At 38.6% G+C, this 27,452-nt stretch overlaps 1 protein-coding gene across 3 annotated transcripts in view; it reads right to left on the reverse strand.

Moving 5' to 3' along the window:
• Nucleotides 1-27,452, reverse strand: part of LOC103030249 (solute carrier family 45 member 3) — a 47,872-nt gene that overhangs the window by 9,142 nt on the left and 11,278 nt on the right. For 2 of the 3 annotated variants that reach the window (XM_022683780.2, XM_022683781.2), the window contains exons 2-3: nt 9,366-9,708; nt 625-1,461 (exon numbers count right to left, since the gene is read on the reverse strand). In XM_022683780.2, the coding sequence (XP_022539501.1) occupies nt 625-1,461; nt 9,366-9,513 (985 nt within the window). In that variant the 5' untranslated portion in view covers nt 9,514-9,708. Of the gene's footprint in view, nt 1-624; nt 1,462-9,365; nt 9,709-21,781; nt 21,888-27,452 lie in introns of those variants that run through there. The other variant, XM_022683779.2, reaches the window with a different exon arrangement.

The following is a 27,452-nucleotide window of genomic DNA, read 5'->3' on the forward strand; positions in this document are numbered from 1 at the left end:
TTTAATATGAACTGAATGGTTATTCTAACACGATGATACGCTGCAACATAAAACCTGGCCTGTTGATTAAAGCTGATGTCCGCAAGTTCTTGGATTTAGGCCTCTCTGGTGAGAATGGGTAATTGCACTGAGCAAGCGGAAGAATCATTTTTAACTGGGCGCGTGTGATGTGGTCTCCTTTCAGAGTTGATGAATCCGATTCCAGGTTATGTTTAGTCACAGAAAGAGACTAAGCACACTCACACTCAGTCAGAAACTTCACTTCAACTACACACTTTGTTTTTTACTATGAGTGAATGAGCTACTAAGCTCTGAGTTTCCTCTTCTGAAGTCTCCATTGCTCCACCAGCCGCTCGTGTTTAGTAAAACTGAGCCGGATCCTCTTTTAGAGGCTGTACGTGTGACGTAAGTACGTAAAGACGCTTGACGAAAAAGCGAAAAGTGACCCGACACCCCAGTTTTTGGAATGCATATACTGTATAGGCTTAGTAGGGATGATCGTTCCAGCACACTGGCACCATAAACCACTATATTTTGTACCTTCTCCACTCAGAAATGCTTCTGCTCTCAGTTTAGAAACAAAATAATACGGACTGGCACTTTAAATAAGGAGGTAAAACTTACCTTCATCATATCTCTGTCTGAGCACAGTGCCCGGGGCAGCACTGGGCACTCCTTCATACAGTCCCTCTCCCACAAAGTCCGTATAGAAGAGCATGAAGGACATGACGGCCATCCAGCTGCACAGCTGTGCCACACACAGCTGCTTCATGACCCGTGGGATGTGGCAGTAACTCCTGTAGATGGCCGGGGTCATGGACCAGCAAGTCCTGAGCAAGCACAGCAGAGGTCCAGACTTCAGCAGCCTGAGTTTACACTGTAGCACGTAGCAGCAGGAGCGCGGACCGCACTGCCCGGTTTCCACCGGCCCGGGCTCCAGAACCAGCGGCCTGCACGAGTGCTCCTCCGACACCTTCATGGTGACCAGCACGCTGATGATGAAGATGAGGATGAGGAGGCTGAAGAGACACTCGGCCTGTCCTCCCAGATAATAGGCCAGGAGGCCGCCGCTCCAGTCCAGCGCGGGCAGCAGGTAGCCCACACAGCCGCCGAGACTCACCATGAACGAGAACATGGCGAAGGCCTGAGCGCAGTCCTCTCGCTCTCGATACAGATCAGACAGCAGAGCCTCCAGCGGTGTGAAGCACACCTGACCACAAAAGTCCAGCAGCCCCACGCCCAGGATAAGCAGCCCCACCTGGAGAGCCTGGATGGGGAGGCCAGTGCCCCAGCTGAGGTGGGACGCCAAAACATCAGCGTGGGGAATGATAAGCAGAGCGAGGAGAACGCCCAGAGACAGCAGCCAGATGAAGGGACGACGGCGGCCATAGCTGCTGTTACAGTGGTCACTGGCCGAGCCAATGAGAGGGATGAAAAGGAGACCCAGGACAGGACCAATACCTGCAGGAGAGAGAGCACAGAAAAAAGTGCTGTTTATACTCATACATATTAGTGATAATTAGTGATCAATTATTTAAACACACTAGAGCTGTGCCATATTGTATCGTACCCAATATTACAGCCAACATTTTTGAATATCGTGAATGATATTATTATACCCTGAAATATTGTGTCATATCAACCACCCCTAATTATCACATCAGGGTACTTCTTTTTAGCTGTTTTTAGCAAATTGTTTTATCCAGCAGCAAAACGTTGTAATATTTTATTGGTACCACTTTAAAATAAGACTACCTTTATAAAGGGTTTATAAATGGTTTACAATTAGTTTATTAATGGTTACTAATAAGGTTGTAAATGCCTTAAAAAAACATTTATAATCAGTTATAACACACATACATAGAAAGGGCAACAATATAGATGGCTGTGGGTTCACTATTTGGCAAACAACAGGTCATTGTTGCCCTTTCTACGTATGTGTTATAACTGATTATTAATGATTTTGAAGGCATTTACAACCTAATTAGTAACCATTAATAAACTAATTGTACATCCTTTATAAAGGTAGTCTTATTTTAAAGTGGTACCATTTCATTTAACATGTTTTAAATGACACTGCATGTCCTGCGATGTGATTATTGTGCATTCATACACTGCAACACTGAGGGTAAAACAATATACTGTGCAGTCGTATCCTGTAGTGTTAAAATATGTATTTTAGGGCAAAATATAATTTTAAAACTATTATACAACAATTTCACCAGCCAGTGCATTCACATCCACCTTCTGTAGCAGGGATTTTAGTCTCACTAGAATGGAGCATTTCACATTGAACCAATCTGAATGATTTTGTTTACATCTTAATCATTTAATTATGCACACATTTTTTGAACAATCGGAAGAATTCTCCAGTAAACTAACACACTGGAATTTTTGACATGTTATTGGTACTCAAAAGCTTGTCATTATAGATATTTTTTATTGTGTCTGATGTAAATCTTCTTTTATCTTTCTTTCTTATTATATTATTTAAACATATTACTGAGAAAAAATACATAGAATTATCAGTTCCTAGCATTCCGCAAACTTCAAACAAGATCATTTACTGAAAGTACATGTGAAAGCAGCCTGTAATGGGGGTCCTTTGACCAAACACTAGCTCTGGCCCCACACCCCACTGCTCCCCACAGCTTTTCTAATTAAAGGAGATGACTAAGCTAGCACACTGGGCCTAGATTTTCATTTGATTCCTATCCAAATTCTCAGGTGCTATTTCTATCTGGTGGGACGGGTGGTGAGTTGAGAAGATGTTCAAGAGCATATTAAGTTCACTGCAGGCCGTCTGCATACATACTGTATGATCCAGAAACAGGACTGACTCAATAGACTGACTCAAAGGTGTATATGAAAATAAAAATAAACTAATAAATAAGTAAATAAATAAGTCTAATTTTATACCTAAAACAAAATCAGTCATTGCGCTCCAGGTGGTGGTGGCTAAACAGAGTGCTGGCCACTGTTAAGTAAGTGGTATTGTGTGGTCAATCGGATTAAACGTCTTTGTGAACAACAAACAAAGAGCTTTGTAAAGAACCTGAACACCCTAAATTAACAAGTTCCCATAAGTTTCGTGATTTCAAAGGGCACAGGGGGAACTGGTTTGGAATAACACACCTAAACCAAAAACAATTCAAGAGTGCCCCGGTCATGTTAAGGCATTGAAGCGAAATTTGACAAAGCGTGTGTTATTCCTGCAGAGCCGTGACGGGTTCTCACCACCATCTGTGGAAACAGATAGCCGAGGGAACCAGCTGGCCTTAAAGAAGTTTATCAAAGGATATTCCTTCAGAGAAGGTAGCACGAAAAAAGAGAGAGTTTCTGCCTTCTGTCTAAATTTTTAAGAAAGTGCAGCACCTGATCACTTTGGACAACATTTGACCTGCTGGTTTTAGACACACAGAGTCTATGGCAGGGGTGTCCAAACTTTTTTTGTTGGGGGCAGAAGGAGAAATACACTACCGTTCAAAAGTTTGGGGTCACATTGAAACGTCCTTATTTTTGAAGGAAAAGCACTGTACTTTTCAATGAAGATAACTTTAAACTAGTCCTAACTTTAGACAAATACACTCTGTACATTGCTAATGTGGTAAATGACTATTCTAGCTGCAAATGTCTGGTTTTGGTGCAATATCTACATAGGTGTATAGAGGCCCATTTCCAGCAACTATCACTCCAGTGTTCTAATGGTACAATGTGTTTGCTCATTGGCTCAGAAGGCTAATTGATGATTAGAAAACCCTTGTGCAATCATGTTCACACACCTGAAAACAGTCTAGCTCATTACAGAAGCTACAAAACTGACCTTCCTTTGAGCAGATTGAGTTTCTGGAGCATCACATTTGTGGGGTCAACTAAACGCTCAAAATGGCCAGAAAAAGAGAACTTTCATCTGAAACTTGACAGTCTATTCTTGTTCTTAGAAATGAAGGCTATTCCATGCGAGAAATTGCTAAGAAATTGAAGATTTCCTACAACGGTGTGTACTACTCCCTTCAGAGGACAGCACAAACAGGCTCTAACCAGAGTAGAAAAAGAAGTGGGAGGCCGCGTTGCACAACTAAGCAAGAAGATAAGTACATTAGAGTCTCTAGTTTGAGAAACAGACGCCTCACAGGTCTCCAACTGGCATCTTCATTAAATAGTACCCGCAAAACACCAGTGTCAACATCTACAGTTTTTCTGCGCTAGAAATGCGCACCCTCTCCGCTTTTAGACTCTTTGGCCTGTTTTCTGTACTAGAAATGCGCACCCTCTCCGCTTTTAGACTCTTTGGCCTGTTTTCTGTACTAGAAATGCGCACCCTCTCCGCTTTTAGACTCTTTGGCCTGTTTTCTGTACTAGAAATGCGCACCCTCTCCGCTTTTAGACTCTTTGGCCTGTTTTCTGTACTAGAAATGCACACCCTCTCCGCTTTTAGACTCTTTGGCCTGTTTTCTGTACTAGAAATGCGCACTCTCTCCGCTTTTAGACTCTTTGGCCTGTTTTCTGTACTAGAAATGCGCACCCTCTCCGCTTTTAGACTCTTTGGCCCGTTTCTGACACCTAGCGTTCAAACTTTGAATCTCACATTATAAAAACCTGCTTAACAGCGGGCCAACTTTCATTCTATTTCTAAAATACCTCGCGGGCCGCTCCAAAAAAGGAAACGGGCCGCAAATGGCCCGCGGGCCGTAGTTTGGACACCCCTGGTCTATGGTGTGTTTTGTGTTTTAAGGTGCACACAGGACAGGTGTGACAGTTAAGCATTAACAATGTTCTCCCATCATAAAAAGTGCCCATATGGGTAAAAAGAACAGCTGTAGCTAAAAAGAGCTACTTAAAGATTGCTCAGGGTTTCCCCTGTGTTTAGTCTAGCACTGTAGACTCTACGGTACTCTGCAGGGTTCTGGACACTTTGGGTTGCTTTCCCAGAGTAAATAATTGACACAAAATGCAATGCAAGTATCAAATGCTATAACCAGGCTTAAACCTTGGCTAAACTTCGCTTGGCTTGGCTCATTTGTTTTATATCTTGTGAGGTTGAACACCCACAGTTCAAAAGCATTGAGAATAGGTACATGAACACTTTAAATTGCCCCCAAAAAAATGGATAATGTAAATTTCCCTGGTGTGTATGTGTATGAGTTTGTAAGTATTTATTTATGTGTGTATGACTGAATGCGCAGATATGAATGGCCACTCTATTGTAGGTCTTCTCCTCTGTGCCTGATGCAGGTCTCCAGGTGGACGGTTGTTTTTGGTTAAGGGGGCTCTGCGCGTGATTGTCACTGTATCTAAATGGAGTGTGTGTTGATAAGTGCTGAGTGTAAATGATTGTGTGTAAAATGTGTTTGTAAAGCACTCTTGGGTTTATAGAAAGATTTTATATAAGGGTAACTTCATTCATTAATTAATTCACAGTACCGTCCACATTGGGCGGGGCAGAGTTTTGTCTGTGCAAACAGTCAACTGACTGTAAAATAGTTCTGCATTTTACTACTGTTTATGTGCAATGCAGCCATATTGAATTCTGAATTCAAACACTAACACTACTTAGAAGTTCCCAGTACCTCCAAGAATCCAGAATTGCTGTTATTACAATCAGACCATTAAGTTATCACTCTAATAATTTTTAGAACTGATTTAGAATATGTATTATTAATGCAAAAAACAAAAACAAAGTTATTATGCAAAGTTATTGATTGCAGTGCTGTGGGCCCTTGATTAAGGCATTTAACCCTTTTAGCTCCAGGGACGCTGCCGCATGGTTAACCCTGCTTTCTGACCCGTCTTTCCAAGCTGGAAAATGTGAACAGAGAAGGGTTTCTTTATTGCCCACAAAACTGAAGACATGAAGAGAAAAGGATCCAAACATAATGCAACATAAAGCTCCCACACACACTAGGAAACACACACAACTCGGAACAATGCTGCTGTGTCTGAGCCACACAAACACTCAGTGGTGCTGGTGAGGTGCTCGCTGGTCCTGCATAAAGCCACAGAGGGTGGTGGGAACCATTATTCTGCTCAGAAGGACACCAGCTGGGACACACTGACACTTTATTTCTTAAGTCACATACATCAGTGTAGAAGAAAAGAAAAGAGCTCCAATCACAAAAGCATCCAAAACACCTCCAACTAGAGAACAGAACTCCACCATATTTCCTGGAATCATATGACATTAAATCTGAGCTCTTTATGCACGCACTCCTTTTTAGGCTCTTGAAAAGCAGTGTTTACCACAGCGGTGAACATTGTGCTGCATACAGCAGTGTTTTGCATTCTTTTGCCATTGTAAGTTTAGAAAATGCACGACTCCTGCCAGGCCGGAGGGAACTGTTCTGCTCTGCTCTGTTCTGCTGGGCTGAGAGGAGAAGGTGGAGTGCAGTATACAGTAATATAACTCTGTATATAGACTCTCCACTTACACTGAACTGACCACATGCCTTTCCTGCATACTTCGGTCACGACACGGCCAGCCTTTAACCCTTGTGTGGTGTTCATATTTTTGTTACTCGTTTACTTTGTTACTTGTATTTAATTCAGCAAAATTAAGCAATTTTACATTAAAATGCTTTACACATGCTTGCTTCACCTAAACTGCAAGCAATATAAACAGCTTACATGGTTAATATTTGCCCTTTACCTTTCTTATGTTACATTTCTTTCAAAAAGTGCTACTCTTTTTTTTATTAGTTTTTTAATAAAATGTAAAAGAAAATGAATTAAACTCAAGATATGAGTAGAAAATTTGTTTAGTTTCAAATTTACAAATGAAGCAATGTTTATTAGCCCTTGGCCAAACATACTGTATGTAATATAAATGTGTGTGGGGGGGGGGGGGGGGTGTACAGTGTGTGTTTATCGAAAATGTGTTTTGATATATGTTTTTCACAAAAAATGAGCCAATGCCAATGAGTTTGAGTTAGAAAAAATATTTTTTTAGGATCATTTGATGAAAATAAAAACGGATCCCACAGACCCGAACACCACACAAGGGTTAAGAGATGCACATTTATAGCTGACCATGTGGAAATGATCTGCGGCTATAACGTATCGATTCACACAGCACCCACAACAACCACCAGCACACAAACATGCACAGTTAGCACTTTTACACGGCATCTCTCACTGTGACCTGTCTCAAGCACTTTTCACTGAATCCAGAAGACTGATTCCAGGACACTGACATGCCAAAGAGTCCAAAAAGTCAAAAGTCAAAGTCAAAAGTACTGAAAAATTGTAATTAAGTAAAAGTACCTTTACTTTGCTAAAATTCTACTCAAGTAAAAGTAAAAGTACCCATCTAAAAATCTACTCGAGTAAAAGTAAAAAAAAGTACTTAAATTTAAAATGTACTTTGAGTAAAAGTTACATAGTTACTTTTAATTATTTGATATAAAAAAGTAAAAACAAATCATAAATTAAATTGTTTTTAATGAACTATTATTCCACATAATAATGTGGACCTTTCAGGCAGTATTTGTTCAGACCACCGCATAAAACAAGTTGCCCAGGTTTCTATGATCCATTTTTTTTCTTTACTATTAAAAAGTTATGGTCATATATGTGACTATAAACCGTATTTTTATAGTTTTACAGTTCATTATTATTTTTTAACTTGCCATTGCTGTGCTTTAACTGCTATTTACATGTTTTTTAACATTTAAGCAGATGTTTAATGATAAAAATATTCACACCACAAGCTTTCGCAGGTTTGATGTGAAAGTTTTGAAAGCTGCAGCTCTGTCCGGCGGGGCACATTTTGTAATGCATTAGGAGGTCATTGCCTCGTTATTCCACGCGACAATTGTTTTTTTTCCCCAGCATTTTATTTTAGTAATTGGGAGTTTTCCAATGTAGCAAAGTAAATTACTTAAATGTACTTGAGTAAAAGTAAAATTACCTATTTTAAATTACTCATAAAATCTACTCAATTACAGTAACTTGAGTAAATGTAATCCATAACTTTCCACCTCGGGTCTGTTCGCACAGACAATTCCAGCCAGACACCACCAGTCACGATCATAAACTGTGAACACTGTGGATTAAATGATGAACAAAATGCGGAATAAGGTGCTGTCACTGTGATCTGAGAATGACAGAGGGAAGCATGAAGTGCTGTAAGATTTTGTGGGAAAACAAAACTGCACTGACTTTAGACTTGATAATAAAACACAGTGGATCAACACCAGCAGATGACATGTCTCTCCAAACCATCACTGATTGGTGGAAACTTCACACTAGACCTCAAGCAGTTTGGACTGTGTGTCTCTCCACTCTTCCTCCATGAATGAATTAATTGTCATTGTTCTGGGATCTGTCATCCTGTTGGAAGCTACAGGAAGGCACAGTGTGTTTAACAGTAGTATTAGTAGTAAAACTCCACAGCTTTAACACACCTGCTGGCCTTCCTGTGCCCTGGAACCTTTTAATTATCAGCTGAATAACACTTCAGCAAAGCAGAGAGTGAAACAGCCACTAATTTAGATAATGACCTCCGTTACAGAACTGGGGAATAGCACGGGAAAAAACTCCAGAGCTTTAGATCTTACCTTCACATTTTATCAGGTGATTTTTAAATGTCATGCTTCTTGAAAGCAGTTAGCATAACACACTAATACACATGTAAAATCAAACATTGTCCTGCCTGGAGAAAAATGAGAAATCACTTTATCTAAGGAGCTCCTGCTGCTGTTCCCCACTGTAAAATAGAAAAACAACAGCAAACAGAAACTGTTCACTCAGAAGGAGAAGAATGGAATTGCGCAATCGATCCACAGGTTAAAGAAAAGTTCCTCTTGTCCCGAAACAAACCCAGAATTAGTTGTGGGTACAGAATCATTTATTCAGCACAAGAGATAAAACCTCATTAAACTTTAGCTTAAAAAACTCAACTGATTTCTTCATATATTGTGTCATTCTGTGGGACAAAGTAAACCCAATAGTTACCAAAGCCCTAATGTTTTATATTATACGTCACAAACCTTTACAAAAGCCTAGTCATGCAAAAAATAAATAAATATATAAAATAATAAAAATACTGTGATATACCGTGAAACTACCTTGGACTGTTTTAAAAAATTACTTAAAACTCATCTTTTTTCTTTAACATTTAAGAGTGGTTAAGTGTTTTTGTTTATTTTGTTGTTGTTTATTTTACTAATTTGATGTAGCGCTTTGGGTCTTTAGAAAAGCGCATTATAAATGTAAAGTTATTATTATTATTATTATAAACGTCAGAATATAAAAAAATATAGTGATATACATTTTTGGTGACTAGCACTAGATTTAAACTAAACTTTTCAACATGGTCAATCAATTCAATTAAATGTTAAAGCTAAAATCCATGAGTGAAGCCTCACCCAGCACCATGGTCATGTACTTTTCCTCCACGCCGGCCTCCAGCAGCAGTGGGGGCACATAGGTGATTCCGGCTGCAACGCAGATCTCCAGGCCACAGGTCAGCAGGTTGAGCAGCACCAGACGCCACTGAGACCTCCATCCAGGCATACTTCCACAGGGGGGGTCACCTTTCACCTGTGAGTGTGGAGAAGAGCTCTACTCTGTTCGCCAGGAGCCAGACGCCGTTGGGTCAGACGCCCAGGAGCGAGGAGGGCGTGGGTGGTGGGGGAGAGCTGGGGGGTCGCAGGCTCGCAGCAACCTCAGATAAACCAGAGCATCCATCGTGTGTTCAGCATTCTGAATCTGAAACAAAACAAACGACAGGGAGTAGAGTTTAGATCGGGAGACAAACAATATGCAAAAAAAACAGATCTACAGTACACTATATGATAAAAGTATGCAAACTGATCATGAAGTGCTATCAGAGGGAATGGGTTTGGAGTAACCCCACACATGTATAAGTTGTAAGGTGTTATCTTGTGTAAGAGGTTAAACACAGGGCATGTCTCATGGCACAGTGATTTGAATTGTCCAGGAAAGTCCAAACTAGGCATGATAGTGGAAAAGCAGATTGGAAAAATTGTGAAGATGGGGCATATAACACTCCCCAATCCAAAGACCACTTCAGTTTCTGAATTAGTTTCTCTGATTTTGCTATTTGTAGGTATTTATTAGAGTAAAATAAACATTGTTGTTTTATTCTGTAAACTACGGACAAAGTTTCTTCCAAAGTCCAAATAAAAATATTGTTAGAAATAACAAAAAGATGCAGAGCTTTCAGACCTCAAATAATGCAAAGAAAACAAGTTCATATTCATAAAGTTTTAAGAGTTCAGAAATCAATATTTGGTGGAATAACCCTGGTTTTTATTCACAGTTTTTATGCATCTTGGCAGCATGTTCTCCTCCACCAGTCTTACACACTGCTTTTGGATAAGTTTATGCTGCTTTACTCCTGGTGCAAAAATTCAAGCAGTTCAGTTTGGTGGTTTGACGGCTTGTGATCATCCATCTTCCTCTTGATTATATTCCAGAGGTTTTCAATCTGGTAAAATCAAAGAAACTCATCATTTTTAAAGTGGTCTCTTATTTTTTTCCAAAGCTGCATATATGCCTTAATCGTAAATGTGATTGTACTAGGTACACAAGAGCTTCGGTTCCTCTCAAGGTTTACTAATCTCCTCCAGCTCTGAGGAGGGAGTTTTTCCTTGCCTCTGTGGCTCACTGCAGGTTCTGTATTGTAAGTTCAATGTTTTGTCCAATTCTCTGTCTTGCTGCCACATTTCTGTAAAGCTTAATAGCTTTAAAAACGCTATATAAATAAACTTGATTTGCAGATAGGTCCTTCACCATAATCACCATTGTAAAAGGCCAGAGTACAGACAACCTGTCATTTAGGATCAAAAGCAAACAGTCATTTGGTGAGCATCCCATCCTTCAGCTTTCAGCACATGACACTGCAGATACTTATAGATTGCAGATACAAACTGCAATCTAGAAATCTCGAGAAACTAGAGAAATGTGCTTATCTGTAGAAACACATTGGTAAGGCATTTCACAACATTTATAGATACAAGCATTTCACAACTTCCTGACAAAAAAAAACGACCCCAGGGGCCCTATCGTACACCCTGCACAAGAAGCGCTGTGATGCTCTTTGCGACCTTACACCCTGTCAACAGTCTATTTTTTTATGCCTTAAACCTGCACTGTTAAAATAGTGTCAGAGTTTAGGAATAAATCTACACTGATGGACGTGGTGGTCTGGAAGTGTTGGAGGTGTGGTTAGATAAATTTCTGGTGTGCTCCAGTGACTGATTAAAACCCTGACAACAGTCAATCGTTAGAGTCCATTCCTAGAACAATAAACAGAATAAAATAAAATAACATGCTGCTCCCTAAAATGAGCTGCTGATGTATCTTCACAAAGTGAACGTGCAGGTCAGTATCCGTTGCTGAGACACTCAAAAAAGGGCTGCACTGTTAAGATACGAACACTCCAAAGTCAGAGCTCACCTGCATCTTAAAGGGTGACACACTGATTGGTTATGGTACATGCCTTTAGCACGTTTCGAGCCATGCAGGGCATATTTTTTGTGCCCTCAAGATACTAAAGACACAGACAGATCCCAAATCCAGCTTGATACAATAGGGCCCTACATCTTTTAAAGATTACACTGGCCTTAAAATTAACTTAAAAAAGTCATCCAGCATATTATGACCATGTTATTAACAGAGTTAAGATTACAGGTTTTAAAATCACTGGCAAAAGAGAAAGCCACTGTCATACATTCCATCACGAACACCTATAACAGAGAGACTGAAAAAAAAAAAAGTTGACATTAGTTTGTGTGTCTCCGCCCATCTGGAGTTACCCCTTAAAGCAGGAGATCCGAGTGTTTGAGATGTGTGAGTGATGGAGGAATCTGGGTGCATTCCTCAGGGGCTTTGGGCACCCCACGCCTCACCCACAGGCCACAGCCAGCTCACCCTCTCCACAGACTAGCTTTCCCTCACTCACTCTGTCATAAGCCTTTCCCCTCAGCTCTGATTAAAGCAGACCATGTCAAGAGCCTCCTCACTGGGTCCTGCTGCCTCTAATTAGCAGCCATTGTTGGGGAAAAGAGCTCTTAATGAGGTACGATTCTAAGCACCCCTGCAGACATGCCACTGATAGGCAGTTATGCAGAAAGGTTTCAAAGAATAGTGAACAAAGAACCATGACTCATTTCCTTCTGTACACCTTGTGAAGCAGTGGTACATTGTGAGTATACTCACACCCTTGGCAAAACCAGAGAAGTCCACAATTTCCACAACTATTAAAGGTCTCGTTTGTATAATACTATAGATCGTTCTGAGTTGTAAATGATGCTGCATATGAAACTGTTTCAAGACCTCCACTGTCTGCAGTAGGTAGAAAAAAAGATCCTCAGAAATACGAGTTGATCAGAGACACGTTAGGGTGTCAACGTCAACCAGTGATGTCATAGCCTCGCCCACCTTGGGGGTCGGGCTGTCTGGGCTTGCTGCATTGATAACGTTTCTTAACCACGGCGAGAGAGCAATGCTGTCAAGCTTTGGGGTTTAAAAAAAAAAAGAACCCCTATCTGACCACTATCTTTCCTTTTAAACTATTCTTCAAAATGTGATATTGTGTTCATGATAGATAGAGAGATTGATAGAGTATTGCAAAACATAAAAATAAAATACTTCAATATACAGCTCTGGAAAAAAGAGACTACTAAACGATGATTTTTTTTTTATTTTACCAAATTGAAATCCTCTGGAATATAATCAAGAGGAAGATGGATGATCACAAGCCATCAAACCAAGCTGAACTGCTTGAATTTTTGCACCAGAAGTGACATAAAATTATCCAAAAGCAGTGTGTAAGACTGGTGTAGGAAAACATGCCAAGATGCATGAAAACTGTAATAAAAAACAGGATTATTCCACCAAATATTGATTTCTGAACTCTTAAAACTTTATAGTATGAACTTGTTTTATTTAAATTATTTGAGGTCTGAAAGCTCTGCATCTTTTTTGTTATTTCAGCCATTTCTCATTATCTGCCAATAAATGCTCATATTTTCATTTGGAATTTGGGAGAAATGTTTATAGAACAGTAGTTTATAGAAAAAAAACAACAAAGTTAATTTTACTCAAATATATACATATAAATAGCAAAATCAGAGAAATTCATTCAGAAACTGAAGCGGTATATTTTTCTCTACACTCCTACAAAGTATTATCAAGCTTTCAAATGGACACTAACACAGGGTATGAATCAGGTTGTCAGTACCGCCTCATCAGAGCCACATCTTTTGCCTAGAATGATCCAGCCATGGCCGATATTTACCTCCACGCCCTCTCCTCTACCCACAGCCTGGTGTCCTTCTACACACGTCCACAAACACTGCGTCTTTAATGCACTGCCCAATGAAACACAACACCGAATCAAACCCCCCACTTCAAAGTGCACTTCCTCCCACAAACCTCCTGGGCGTGACATATCAATCAGTAGAAGACACCCCCCCCCTCCCCCTCCCCATGGCAATATGTGTGTGCGGTGAGCTCAGAGCATTCAGAATGACTTCATAACCTTCTGTATTCTCTTTTTACTCACTAAATGAAACAACAAAACCCTACAAACGGAGAACGTTATGCACTTATGACCTACTGTGATTCAGATCCTGCACTGTAGAAGATCTGCAAGACTCCAAACTACACCAAACCAAACCGATCCTTTCTGCCTCAATCTGCTGCAGATAGATTAGTAATACATTTTAAAACTCCTAAATTAGCCTAAAAAAGTTTGCTAATAGTGCCGGGCATTATGGCCAAAAATGCATATCAAGGTATTTTTCAAGATTCTGACAGTTACACAGTATATCACAGTGTTTTCATTTTATTTTTTTATTATTATTTTTTTTTTTGCAAGACTGGGCTTTAATATAGGTTTGTGAGTTACTGTACTGTTAGGAGTACAAATAATATAAAACACTAATGCTTTAAATTAAGGCTTTGATTAGTATTTGGTTTACTTTGTCCCGCAAAATTAAACAATATATAAAGAAATCAGACTTTATTATCAGAAAAATAGCTAAAGAATGTAAACAATATACCTTAAAACAGATACGCTAACAAATTTAACAAGACTCCTTTTACAAAATTAAATATTTTAATAAATAGTTCCATAAACACGATAAACAATCCTAAAACACTCAATGTTTAAGTATTCAAATAGATATTTCTCAAAAGTTCTATTGCACAAGTTACATACAAGTTTAATATAAATTTACTATATGTTATTCCTGAAGACATTAGAGGCATTACAGTATTTAAATCAGCTACAATTCCCTTTTTTCTCCAGTTAACAAATACATTCAAATCATCCTTCAAGCTACAGTATTAATATATTTAAAAGGGCTGTAGTTACTGCTCTATTTTACTGGAATAAAAACACTAATACATTAGAAACAGCAGCAGGAGCTGTTCTGATTTCTCTGCAGTAAAGCACTAGACCAGCGTTTGACTCTTCTTTGATGGTGCTGTTCTGAATGGCGCTCCGCAGCGCCCTCTAGCAGTGTGGCGGTATGAAAGAAACACATACTGGTTCAAGTTCACCCCACGGGGTACCAAATGAACCGCTATACCGCTCAGCACTACATTCTTACTCTCTCCCGGTTCAGAGAGGGTGGCTGGAGAACCAGCGCTGTTCTCTGATCCCTATCGGCATCTCTATCTCACTGTGGCTCCTGAGTTTCCAGCCTTCCAGCCTGCTGCCACCACACCATCTGAATCTGAGGGATGTGAGAGAACACTCTGAGCAGCCGCTCAGCACCATCTTCCAGGGGGAAAGAAAAACAACCAGGTGCTAAATTCATATTTGGTGTGAAATTCCTCCATTCCAACGTGGCCCATCTGCTCTCATACAGGGACAGAACGTGTCTGATCTTTGGTGAGCAGATTCTGAGACTTGAAGACTAGCCAACATCAGGTCTGGAGAGGAGAGGAAAGAGTTAAATAATTGTAGTCGTGGCTGAGAACTTCTTTAACCAGTTGTAGGCCAGTTTTATTTACATTACTGACTTAAGCCCTATCTGGATACGTTTAGTTTCTCAGTTTCTCAAATCATATAATTATGTGTATTTTATATTATATTATATTATATTACAGATGCATCAAAAAAAAATTAATATAATTAAATAGTAACTTTATTTCAGTAATTCAGTTCAAAATGTAAAACTCATATTATATAGATGTATTACACACAGAGTGATCTATTTTTAAGTGTTTATTTTTTTTATTGTTGATGATTATGGCTTACAGCTAATGAAAACCCAAAATTTGAATATTATAGAAGATCATATGGTACTTTTGGTACTCTTCAAACCATCACTGATTGTGGAAACTTCACACTAGACCTCAAGCAGCTTAGACTGTGTGTGTGCAAAATTTACTGATTGTCATCTGCAATTTTATGGAAATGCGGATTTCATTTTCCAGCAGGACTTGGAACACTGCCCACACTGCCAAAAGTACCAATTGGTCTTATATATTATTCAAATTTTCTGAGACACTGATTTTTGGGTTTTTTATTGGCTATAAGTTATAATCATCAGCATTAAAAGGAGTAAACGCTTAAAATAGATCATTCTGTGTTTAATATATCTATATAATATATTAGTTTACTTTTCAATAATATTCTATGCACCTGTATATGTAAATGTCTTATGTCTTAAAATGACAACAACATTGTCAGTCACATTATTCCTGGGACAATATATCGTCCAATTGTATAATAATGGTCCAAATATATAATTCAGACTATTGGTTATCATGACAGTACATCTTGATCTTGGTAATTAACAATCTACACCAACTAGACCAATAATGCGCCCAGACCCTTAGATAAGCATGGGTGTATATGGTGTAAGATTAGTAGTAGTAGTATAAAGTCTAATGATCTCATCACCTGTGCCACTAATGATGCATCTTTAAAAATATCAGCACAATACACACACTGCACAAAGTAGGTCCCCTTTCTGAAGCTCCTAAAACAAGAACCTGCGGGGAGCTCGCCTCATCAGGACAACACGGACATTTCACACCCAAATCCCACTCCTACCAGCCTGAAAAGACCCCATCAGGGGATCCAGCCCAGTCCCACTCACTCTACCAAGTCTCCACACTGCTGCCCCAACACCCAGACAACACCCCCCCCACCCCCCACTCACAACACCCCCCCTGCACCACATGCTCCGCTCCAAGGTCAGTCCCTATGACCTGCTTTCAGAGAGAGCTTTTACAAAAGGCCATCCTGCAACTGGCCGTTTCCCATGACTTCATATGCCTTTAATCATCTTACCATACAATCTGAATCCAAATCCATCTTTCTCACTGCAGCCTGTGTGACATCTATCGTCTATAGTCCTTAAGCTTTATCCAACAACAAGCAGTTGAAGAGTTAAAGAGTGTTAATTTATCACCAAAAGATATGTGAACAAAAGTTATCTGTTAAACTATTTATCACAATAAAATGAGGTGAGAGCAAAACATGAATTAGCATTTAAAAAATGAGAACAATTAATAAATTAAAGACACTTTTTATGAATGAGTAAAACTAATAGAAAATGTGAAACATTGTGAAATTCACAAAAAGATTTTTGGTTTTCTTTAATAAATATAGAACTTAAATATATTACTTTTGTTACATTTTAGTTATCACTGCACTCTCAGATCTATATTTTGTTTCATACTTGTTACAAACTCAGTGTTTTAGTAGTGTTCTGTCTATGTTTTAAGATTAATCACTGAAACCTACATTTTACGAAGTTAACACTAGAAAAGTGGAATATAGTGGAACATACACAAATAGACAAAACTACAGCTCTGGAAAAAATAAGAGATCACTTAACAATAATTATTCCAAATTGAAAACCTCTGGAATATAATCAAGAGGAAGATGGATGATCAAAAGCCATCAAACCACCAAGCTGAACTGCCTGAATTTTTGCACCAGGAGTAAAGCAGCATAAAGTTATCCAAAAGCAGTGTGTAAGACTGGTGGAGGAGAACATGATGTCAAGATACATGAAAACTGTGATTAAAAATGAGGGTTATTACACTAAATATTGATTTCTGAACTCTTAAAACTTTATGAAAGGAACTTGTTTTTTTGTTGCATTATTTGAGGTCTGAAAGCTTGGCATCTTTTTTGTTAATTCAGCCATTTCTCATTTTCTGTAAATAAATGCTCTAAATGACAATATTTTTATTTGTAATATGGGAGAAATGTTCGTAGTTTATAGAATAAAACAACAATGTTCATTTTACTCAAACATACACCTATAAAAAGCAAAATCAGAAGCTTACCTAAATAATTCCACAGCGAATGTGTGCTGCAATCAAAGCTAAAGTCGGTCCAACCAAATATTGACAGTACGTGTGATTGAACAAGGTTCATCTTAAGGTTTCTTTCTCCTCCAGCTAAATACAACAAGTGTTAGTCTGCAATATCAGTTTGAAGTCATTCTTTTTTAGTAGGTAAATATTTAACAGTTGATTATTTAATTGTTCATGTTTGTAATATAATATACAACATAAAGGGGCCCAAGCACTGGGGTTGAATACCGACTAGACATGGATTCTCATAATACAGTGGCACAGGTCCAAGATATTTTTCACCCATAAGGCGTACGAAGTGTTGAATCACTGCTGGCGTGAAGGGGGGATGTTGGTGGATGATGGTGTGGAATTTATCAGCATGTTTGACCCCCCCTGGAGATAATGCGTCTAGTAAAGCCCACGTGTCGTCTCTAAAGCTGGCACATAACTTCAGGGTGGAATAATTCATAGTAGTCCAGCTCAAAGCTTTGGATGCAAGCAGCGGGTAAACCCACATGGCTCCACTCTGTAGCTTTTTCCACTCTCTGACTCTGACTCTCTGCTGATACAGACCCCACAGGTTATTCCAACATGTCCGCTGATGACTGTTAATCCAGCAATAATCCCTCAACATTTAAAACAAGTGGAAGTTTCTTCTTTGGTTTTATGATGCTTGGTGAAGATTTGTTTATCATTTGTATAATCAAGGGTAGAGAACTAGGGTGGGTTTTCAGGGGTGGGGGGTTGTCTTTTGACACCAATGCTCTTCACCCCTCCCCAACACCACATAGCCAGACCTATTCAACACCCTGCAGCACCACCCCCAGATAAGCTTTAATGGCTCTGAAGGGCATTATCACCATACAAAACAGGCTTTGTGTACATTGAGTCTGCGTTAGTAATCTGATATACTGAAGAATCAAGCCCTTTCAATTAAGGCATTATTAACATTGCGGGCGTTTGGAGAGTCTGGGCTGGGGAAGTAAGGGACAAAATAGCTCTATCATGACTTCATAACCACAACACACATTAAAACACTGATCCAAAAACCTCTAAAGAAGCTCTATGTGATGGCGGTGGTTTAAAAGGAATTTGTAAGAAGAGAAAATTCCTCTTTAACTGATGTATTCACTGCTAGACTTGATTTCCGCTGTCTTCAGTGAGAAGCCACAAAAATGTCTGAATCATTCATGAAGGAAAAAACTTGAAATGATAGTTTTAAATATCAATTCTTCATGTGCACATTTAAAAATAAAGGTGAAATGAAGGTTTACTGAGAAAAAAAAATGGAACAGGGTCTCTTAAGACTATCTCTAAACTCTAGTTTGAGTTTCCTGATCAATGCAGTGGAAAAAAACTTGGGATCTCCAGTGTTGGTCCCTTCCTTTAGCAAGGTCACACGACTCTTAATCTTCTCCAAATGTCTGTTAGCATCACCTCTGACCTCAGCTTTCGCTGCCACTCATGTGACAAACCTCACCTCAAAGACAGGCCGCATGTTTACAGTTTCTTCTTGCATGCTGAAAGTTGATGACTTTTCAAATCTGATACTGACGCTGTGGTTTCACAGCTTGTACAATATGATCTGAAAAGATTTTCAAAATATGCTGAGAAGTGCATGTAAGCAAATGAAGTGCAAGCAACCACATATTTACAGTATATAGTGATATAGCAACATGAATAGCTATACACTGTGTAGTTTTGATATAGTTTATAATCAGCACACCAAGCTACACTGAAGAAATATATCCATTTTAAACACTTTTCTTTTTGCTCCAATTTTTACTCAAAGATCTAAGACTTTTCCTATGTACACAAAATAACTTTTTCTCTCAAATTTTGTTCACGATTGGGTCTAAATCAGTGTTAAGCTCTATCGAGACTAGTTTCTCAGGGGGATGTCTGTAAAAAAATGTTTACACTTAGCAATACAACTCTTGTATCACGAATGCAAATGAAAAAATAGGAGGACCAGTGAGTTTTTTTTGGCTTTCTCAGTCACATGATATCGTGTTGTCGCATGAGGAATTGGTTCAGTAGCTCCTCCATTTCCACTCGCTGTTGTTTTTAAGTGGATCTCTGTGAAAACGCACGCCCAAAGTATAATAACAGTGCGTGGCAGTGGACAAAAAGCTCTTTTATTAAACACGAGGTGACGAAACTCAGAGATGTACGTCCAGATGGGACTAAAATTACTGGAGAAGAAGTGCGATTAACCACAGTAAATCCCAGAATATTTTGTCATGATTAATCGGATTAAATTTTTTAAATGATTGACACCACTAATAATAAATATGTTTTATGTACATATTTTAGTTTTTATCAGTTTTTATTTTTATACCTAAAGTGTATAATGCATACAAAAATAGACCATATGCTTTTATTTAATTTTTTTTTTAGTAATAACAACACCACCAGTAGAGCTACTGGTTGAGGTTGCAAACTTGTAAACTGTGTCAAAGTTGACCAAAGTTAAACTTGATGCAAAATGCATTTACTCCAGACACTTTTAATGTGAAAGAGCTTAAGGCATTGGAGTGAATGTAATCTTGATAACAAAATCTACAATTAAAAGTTTAGCAGCACAAGTTCATTAGATCGCCTTTAAATGTGAGTAAGTGAGAAAATGTAAGTGTCTTTTGTGTTTCAGTCCTTTTCTAGATTTAAAAGGGGCTTTCGTCTCCCACACCTCGCCGTCTCTCTGCTATCAGATTCAGGTGCAGGAACTCGATCCGCAGGACCGTTCGGCCCGAGGCTCTGCAGACGTCCCAGGAGATGAGAACTCGTTTCTACTACAGATATGCGATACGGAAAGACACTTATCAGGTCAAAAGAGAGTGAAACGCAGGCTGACCACTGGGGGTAGGGACTAAACTCTCAGACTCTTCAGTCTGGGGTGAAAAGTAGCTTGGTGGAGAGACGAGGTGGAGATACTGTGTCCACAACTCACACAAATGCTGATCTTAAAATAAGGAGGCAACTAGGGCTGCAATGATACTGGGTAAAAAAATATATTTATTGGGATATAAAAAACAGAAATTTTCAATCTATGCATCAATAATGGGAGTAAAATAAATGCTATTAGCTACATATAACCAATAATCTGGTGCATATTGTCATTTACCAGTGTGAATATTTCTTTGTATTATGCAGCAAAAAAAGCTTTAAAAATTGTATATTGGCATTGCACCTGTTTATTGCAATATTGATGCTTAAATGACATATTGTGAAGCCCTAAACTGTATTTTACATACAGCGTAATTTCAAGAATGGTGTCTCATTTTACATAACAGTCTTAAATCTTTATATCCAGATCCTCAAAATGTACAAAATCCCTGTCCACAAGTAAAAGCTGCATGTAAAGTTTGGGGGCTGCTTACTCTTCGTAAAAAAAAAATATATATATTCGTAAAATAAAATTAAATGTAGAGACGAATAGCTTGAGCATCACTTTAAACTGTGTTGTCTGTTTACAAATTAAAAAACTGTATTTTTAACTAAAAATCTTAATCATAATTGAGAAGCACTCATATAGCTCTGAAAAAAAAATGAAGAGACCACAGTTTTTCTGATTTTGATATTTATAGGTATATGTTTGAGTGAAATGAACATTGTTGTGTTATTCTATAAACAATGGACATTTCTCCCAAATTACAAATAAAAATATTGTCATTTATAGCATTTATTTGCAGAAATGAAAAATGGCTGAAATAACAAAAAAGATGCAGAACTTTCAGAGAAGTTCATATTCGTAAACTTTTAAGAGTTCAGAAACCAATATTTGGTGGAATAACCCTGTTTTTTATGCATCTTGGCATGTTCTCCTCCACCAGTCTTACACACTGCTTTTGGATAAAAACATTCAAGCAATTCAGCTTGGTTTGATGGCGTGTGATCATCCATCTTCCTCTTCATTATATTCCAGAGTTTTTTTTTCAATTTGGTAAAATCAAAGAAACTTGTCATTTTTAAGTTGTCTCTTTTTTTCAGAGCTGTATATTTAAAGAATATTGAGATGAACTATTTTTACAATATTGCCCAGCCCTAATAGGTGTCCACGTTTACTGATGGCCAATCCCCAACCTGTAAAAGACCAGTGCTTGTGCCGGTACTGACCCACTAAATCAGACAGGTCTGTTTCAGCAAAAGACCACTTTTAACTGTAATAACTACAGAGGGAATCTGTGCTGCACTTTAATGTCACACACCACACACACACACACACCACACACACATTATTATTCATGAGATGCTACAGCTCCGTTCAAAGCAGTCAGATTAAAACTTCATCAGTCTTTCATATTCAAAACACTCTCTCTCACACACACAAACACACACACTCACACACACTCTTAAACTTTATAGATGTCCCTTCACCACAGTAAGCAGTGTGTAACAGCTCAGAGCACCAAACAAAAAACAGAGAGAAAGACTGAAAAGTAAAGGAAGATGAGTTAAAAGAATACCAAAGAGAAATAAATCTTACCAGTTTAACTTCAGAAGCAGTTTTAATCCCCCAGCAGCGCTGCTCTCCCTCCAGCTACTCCTCTCAGAGTGACAACCTGCTCCTCCGCTCAGTCCATCCTCTCTCTTTATCCCCTCCTCTCTCTTCAACCACCCCCCTTTCAGTCTCTCTCTCTCTCCCTCTCTCTCTCCTGATCCTTTTCTTGTTCTTCTTCTCTCTTCCTCATCATTTCTCTTCTCTCTCTCCATCTACGGCTACGTTCACATTACAAGCCACATTGCTCAAATCTGATTTTTTGCTCAGATCCGATTTAGCTATTCTAAAGGTTCACATTCACAAATGTAAGTGATCTTTATTTGTGTGTAATACGAACAAATCTGTCCCTGAAACGTCTCACATGTGCTCATTGATATGCGTTTAAACGAGCCTTCTTCACCAACAGCAAAAAATATCATATTAGAGAGACGAGATGACGAGTTAGCAGCTCATATGTGGAGCATCTTTTGCTGGAGTGGAGAAACAGTAAAAAGCTGGTCTGAAGCTCATGCTCAGGTCGAGGAGGTGAAGAAAAAAGGCCAGGCGGTTTGCTTTTGTTGTTTTTGCAGCTATAGCTGCACAGCTGCACCAAGAGATAGATGTGTGGGTATGAGAGAGAAGCACGTAGCGCTAATGCTAATGCGTAAAAGCAAAAAGACGCATGAATTTCAATTTGACCATTCACATTCAAGTCGCATGTCCATGGACCAGAAACGTCAACAGCTCCGCCCCCAGGCAAGAGCCCTGCCCCCCGAAGTGATCAAGAGCTGAGTCAGTGCCAAGCTCAACTCAAAACTCGAGAAAAACAGCAAAACAACAATAATCAGCCCTTTAATCAGGCATTTAAATGGCTTTTTAAAAGGTAAATAAGAGCATTTATAACAGCTTTCAACACGTGCTCACGTTTACAAGCACGTGTCCAGACATGTGGATGGAGGCCATGCGGTTACCTCGTGTTTACTCCTGCCCCTCCCACTCGCGCTTCTCAGGCAGCAGAAGCCTGTCACTCACACAGACACAGAGACAGAGCTGTGTATCTACTACTTCTTGTGTATCAAGTAAGTACTGAAAAATTGTAATGAAGTAAAAGTACCTTTACTTTGATAAAATTCTACTCAAGTAAAAGTAAAAGTACCCATCTAAAAATCTACTTGAGTAAAAGTATAAAAGTACTCAATTTAAAATGTACTTTGAGTAAAAGTTACATAGTTACTTTTAATTATTTGATAAAAAAGTACAACAAATCATAAATTCATTATTATTAATTGATATATTTAAATTAATATTCTACATAATAATTTGGACCTTTCAGGCAGTATTTGTTCAGACTACCCCAAGTGGCACCCCAATTTTCAAGAACAAGTGGCATAGGTTTCTATGATCCATTTTCTTTCTTTACAGTTAAAAGGTTATTGCACGAGCAATTTTTTTTCCCCAGCATTTTATTTTTTACTCAGTAATGAGGAGTTTTCCAATGTAGCGAAGTAAATTACTTGTGTCAAAATGTACTTGAGTAAAAGTAAAATTACCTGTTTTAAAAACTACTTTACAAATTACAAATTACTCATAATATCTACTCAATTACAGTAACGTGAGTAAATGTAATTCATTACTTTCCACCTCTGGATTTAACATGTCCTGGGATGTGACTATTGCACACGCGCACATCGCGATGACGATGCTTAAACGATATATCGTGCAGCCCTATTCTATAGGAGGTCAGATTTGTCACTATTTACAGTCCACACACACAAACTCATCTCACTATCTTTGCTCACAGACCCTCCACCCATCCCCTGACCAGTCTAATCTGATAAGAGAACAGAGGCGTGGTCACACTGACCTGCAGCAGATACAGGACCTCATTAGAGCATGCCTCACTTTTACACAATCTCCTGTTTCCACAGCACAGATCCAGGCTACGGTCAGCGTGGACACGGCTACCGGACACACTGACCTTTCCCACCACACAGAACTCCAGACACCACCTGTTTTTTTTTTTTTTACAAACAGACCAGCTGAGTCAAGAAGTTAATGAACTTTTAAATGGTCTTTTCTCCTGAAGTTCATCGCTAATCAAGATGCATCTAAACTGTGTGAGCTTTCCCAGTTTTAAAAAACACCATCTGTCTGCATAAAAATTGAATCTGTTCTTTTGTTGGATTATTTTGCTTTTACTTTTGGCTTTTGCTACCAGATAGCCCATTTAAATTCAAGAATAAATGCTACAGATTTAACATACACTTCACTGATGAACCTCCTGCCTCTTCAGCAAAACATTACAAGAGATAATGTTCATTAGTAGGGATTAGGGGTGGGCGATATGGCTCTAAAATAATATCACGATATTTCAGGGTATTTTTGTGATAACGATATACTTGGCGATATAGGAAAACAGAAAAATAATTTATTAATTTCAGGAATATAGTATAATAGTATAACAGAATAATCGTAATGTGGCAAAATAAATAATATAGCATAAAATAATATAATGCAGCAAATAATATTGCAGAATATTTAGTGCATGCATATAAACTGCAAACTAAAACAATTATACAATAAATACACCTAAAGCTTCACAGTAAATAATAGACTACTTTTAAGACAACATCTCTATTATCACGATATTTCTTTGTCACGATATATTGTATACGATGTAATATTGCCCACCCCTATTCATTAATACTCATTAATAATCTATCAGGTCCTTAAAGTGGCTCCTAAATATCTGTATTAACAGTATTTTCCAAGAACTGCAAAATAGTGAGAGTTCAGTACATGAAATAAAGTAAAATACTGAAAAACTGTTCATTTAAATAAAAAAATTAGCTAAACAAATCACAACATAGCTTTAAAGATCTCATTCCATTGTTTTTTCATTCATTTTAAAATGTCTAGTTGTGGTCTCTAGTATGAATAAATGCCATGTGAGCTACCAGGCTACAATCTAACACTTATAAATTAAACGTCAAAACAACTTAAAATACTCAGTAAATACATGTTATGACACCTTATCCAGTAATCTGGCCTGGGAACACCCACAAATGTATAAGTTGTGAGTTGTGAGGTGCTACCTTGTGAGTGAGGCTAAACCCAGCAATGCTAAAAGCTACCCAGCTACAATATCATCAGCAAGCACACAGCAAGATGACAGAAGAAAGCCCTCAAGGACATCTGAGCATTTTTTAGCTCCAACCAACATCTCACACTTATTATCTCTGTCAAATAACAACTCAAAGTAGGGGTGTGTATGTCTGGTTGCATTTTGGCTCCAGTGGAAAAAATAAACGGTAACAGAGGGACCAACAAGACACAAAAATCAATATGTAAATACTACACGTGACTGTTTCATAGGCAGTTGTACTAATCCCATAACTCTGTACTGTATTTTTTTAAAAATTCTGTCTCTGTTTGCACTTCAAGCATAGTCTTAATATGACTGGTTATGGTTTGCACTTATTGTTTGGACTATATAAGACCTAGAAAAGTTTTATTATTATTGTTTATTCTTATTTCTTTTTCTTATAGAATTAAAGTGTGGGAGAAACCAGTCTGTTAAGGTTGCGTTATATGATTTTGTCAAATAAAACTAGTTAAAAATATATAAAAATATTTTTTTATTTTTGACTTTTTTTTTTTATTGTTTTTTTAAATCTAGTCTTGTCTCGTTCTCGTGAACCCAATATCGTGTCTCGCCTCGCCTCGCCTCGTGATATTAGTGTCTCGTCACACCCCTAACTTAAAGTACTAAATAAACACATTTTATGACAACTTGATAGATAATGATGGAAATAAACTTTCTGGGATTAAAAGTGTGAATTCAGCTGTAAATGGAAATATCAGCGCTTTAAAACTGTGCTGGACTAAGGTGCACAGCTTTCAACACGTGCACAGTTTACAAGCACGTGCCCAACCGTGTTGATGGAGGCCATGCGGTTACCTCATGTTTACTCCTGCCCCCTCCCCCTCGTGCTTCTCAGGCAGCAGCAGTGTCTTGTCACACCCCTAACTTAAAGTACTAAATAAACACATTTTATGACAACTTGAAGTCAATATCCACCATAGCACAGACAAGTTCTTTCCGCTGATTAGCATCAACACTGAACTCTTTAATACTTACTCTGTCCAGTGCATCAATCCTTGCAATCACTGGGTTAATCACTGGCTTATCTTCAGATAAGTCCAGCCCACAGTGAATTAGATAGATAATGATGGAACTTGCAGCCACGAGGAAGATACAGAGCACACAGTGTCTCAGTCAGTGAGGTCCCACCAGCCTAAACTGAGAGAAACGTAATGACAGTGTTTCTGGTTTTAACTGCAGGGTCAATCCGGACGGTCACTATAATTAACATTAACATCAGGGCAGCAGTGCCTGTTATAGGAACAGACTCAGCTGAAGGGAAATGCTCAGTGTCCAGCTGTGTGTGTGTGTGTGTGTGTAAGGTGAGACCACAGCGTTGGGTATCCCAGGCTTCACATCTGTCTGGAGTCTGAGGGCCGGGCTCTTGCTGGAGCAGCTGCCTCTGCTGCCCCGGGCCGGGGGTGATTAACACCTCACTACCAGCTGGTGGGAGACTAAATGGGCCACTGTTCTGCTATAATGTATAACTCTAATAACACAAAATAACACCAAACACATGGCTATTTCACAGGAATTTGGAATAAGTATCTACTGAAAACTAGGCCTTTTGTGATAACTCTTTTTTTAGGACAAGATATTGTCCAAGAAATGCAGAAATTATTCATTATTATTGCAATTATTGGCATAAATTAAAACATTTTAAGACCATAAAACACCATAATAAGACAATTACATGATTGTAAAAAGCAAGCAACATTTTAAAATGAATAATAATTTGGGTGTATGCTTTAATTTGGTAGACAACGTTATTGATGAGTTGGTCAGTGCAGCTGAATATTGGTATGTTGTTACACATTTGTAAGTGTAGTTTTAAAAAGTGCATCACTTAACCATAATATTAAAACCAGGGCTGCACGATATTGGAAAAAAAATTTTGACAATATATATCTCCAGACCGATCAAGAGCTGAGTCAGCGCAGACCACTCAAAACCTGCAACAGTAATCAGCCCTTTAAACAGGCATGTAAATGGCTTTTTATAAGGTAAATAAAGGCATTTGTTTTTCTGGGATTAAATGTGTGAATTCAGCTGTAACTGGAAATATCTGTGCTGAAAACTGTGCTGGACTGAGGTGCACAGCTTTCCACATGTGCTCACGTTTATACAAGCACATGCCCAACCATGTGGATGGAGGCCATGCGATTACCTCGTGTTTTCCTCTAACCTCTCACGCTTCTCGCACAGGCAGCAGCAGCCTTTCACTCACACGGACACAGAGACAGCACTGTGTATCTACTTCTTGTGTCAAAAATAATATGCTCCTTCCACACCTGTACTGTAGTATGCTAAATTATTCCACATGGTGTCTCATGCTTTAAAGAGCCCTTTTAATTAGCTAAAGGGGAAAAAAGCTAAGTACCTTCAGTGAGAGCTCAGTGGAAAACACACATGTGCATGACCTGGGCAGTGGTTGGAAAGGAGGGGGACAGAAGAGCCTACGCAGCAATCCAGCCATTCCCACATGGAAAATTCCACAATATGAAAGGAGCAATTTGGAAAACATGGGTTAAA

Source organism: Astyanax mexicanus, chromosome 10, assembly GCF_023375975.1.
Source record: "Astyanax mexicanus isolate ESR-SI-001 chromosome 10, AstMex3_surface, whole genome shotgun sequence".
In the NCBI taxonomy this organism is placed as follows: domain Eukaryota; kingdom Metazoa; phylum Chordata; class Actinopteri; order Characiformes; family Acestrorhamphidae; genus Astyanax; species Astyanax mexicanus.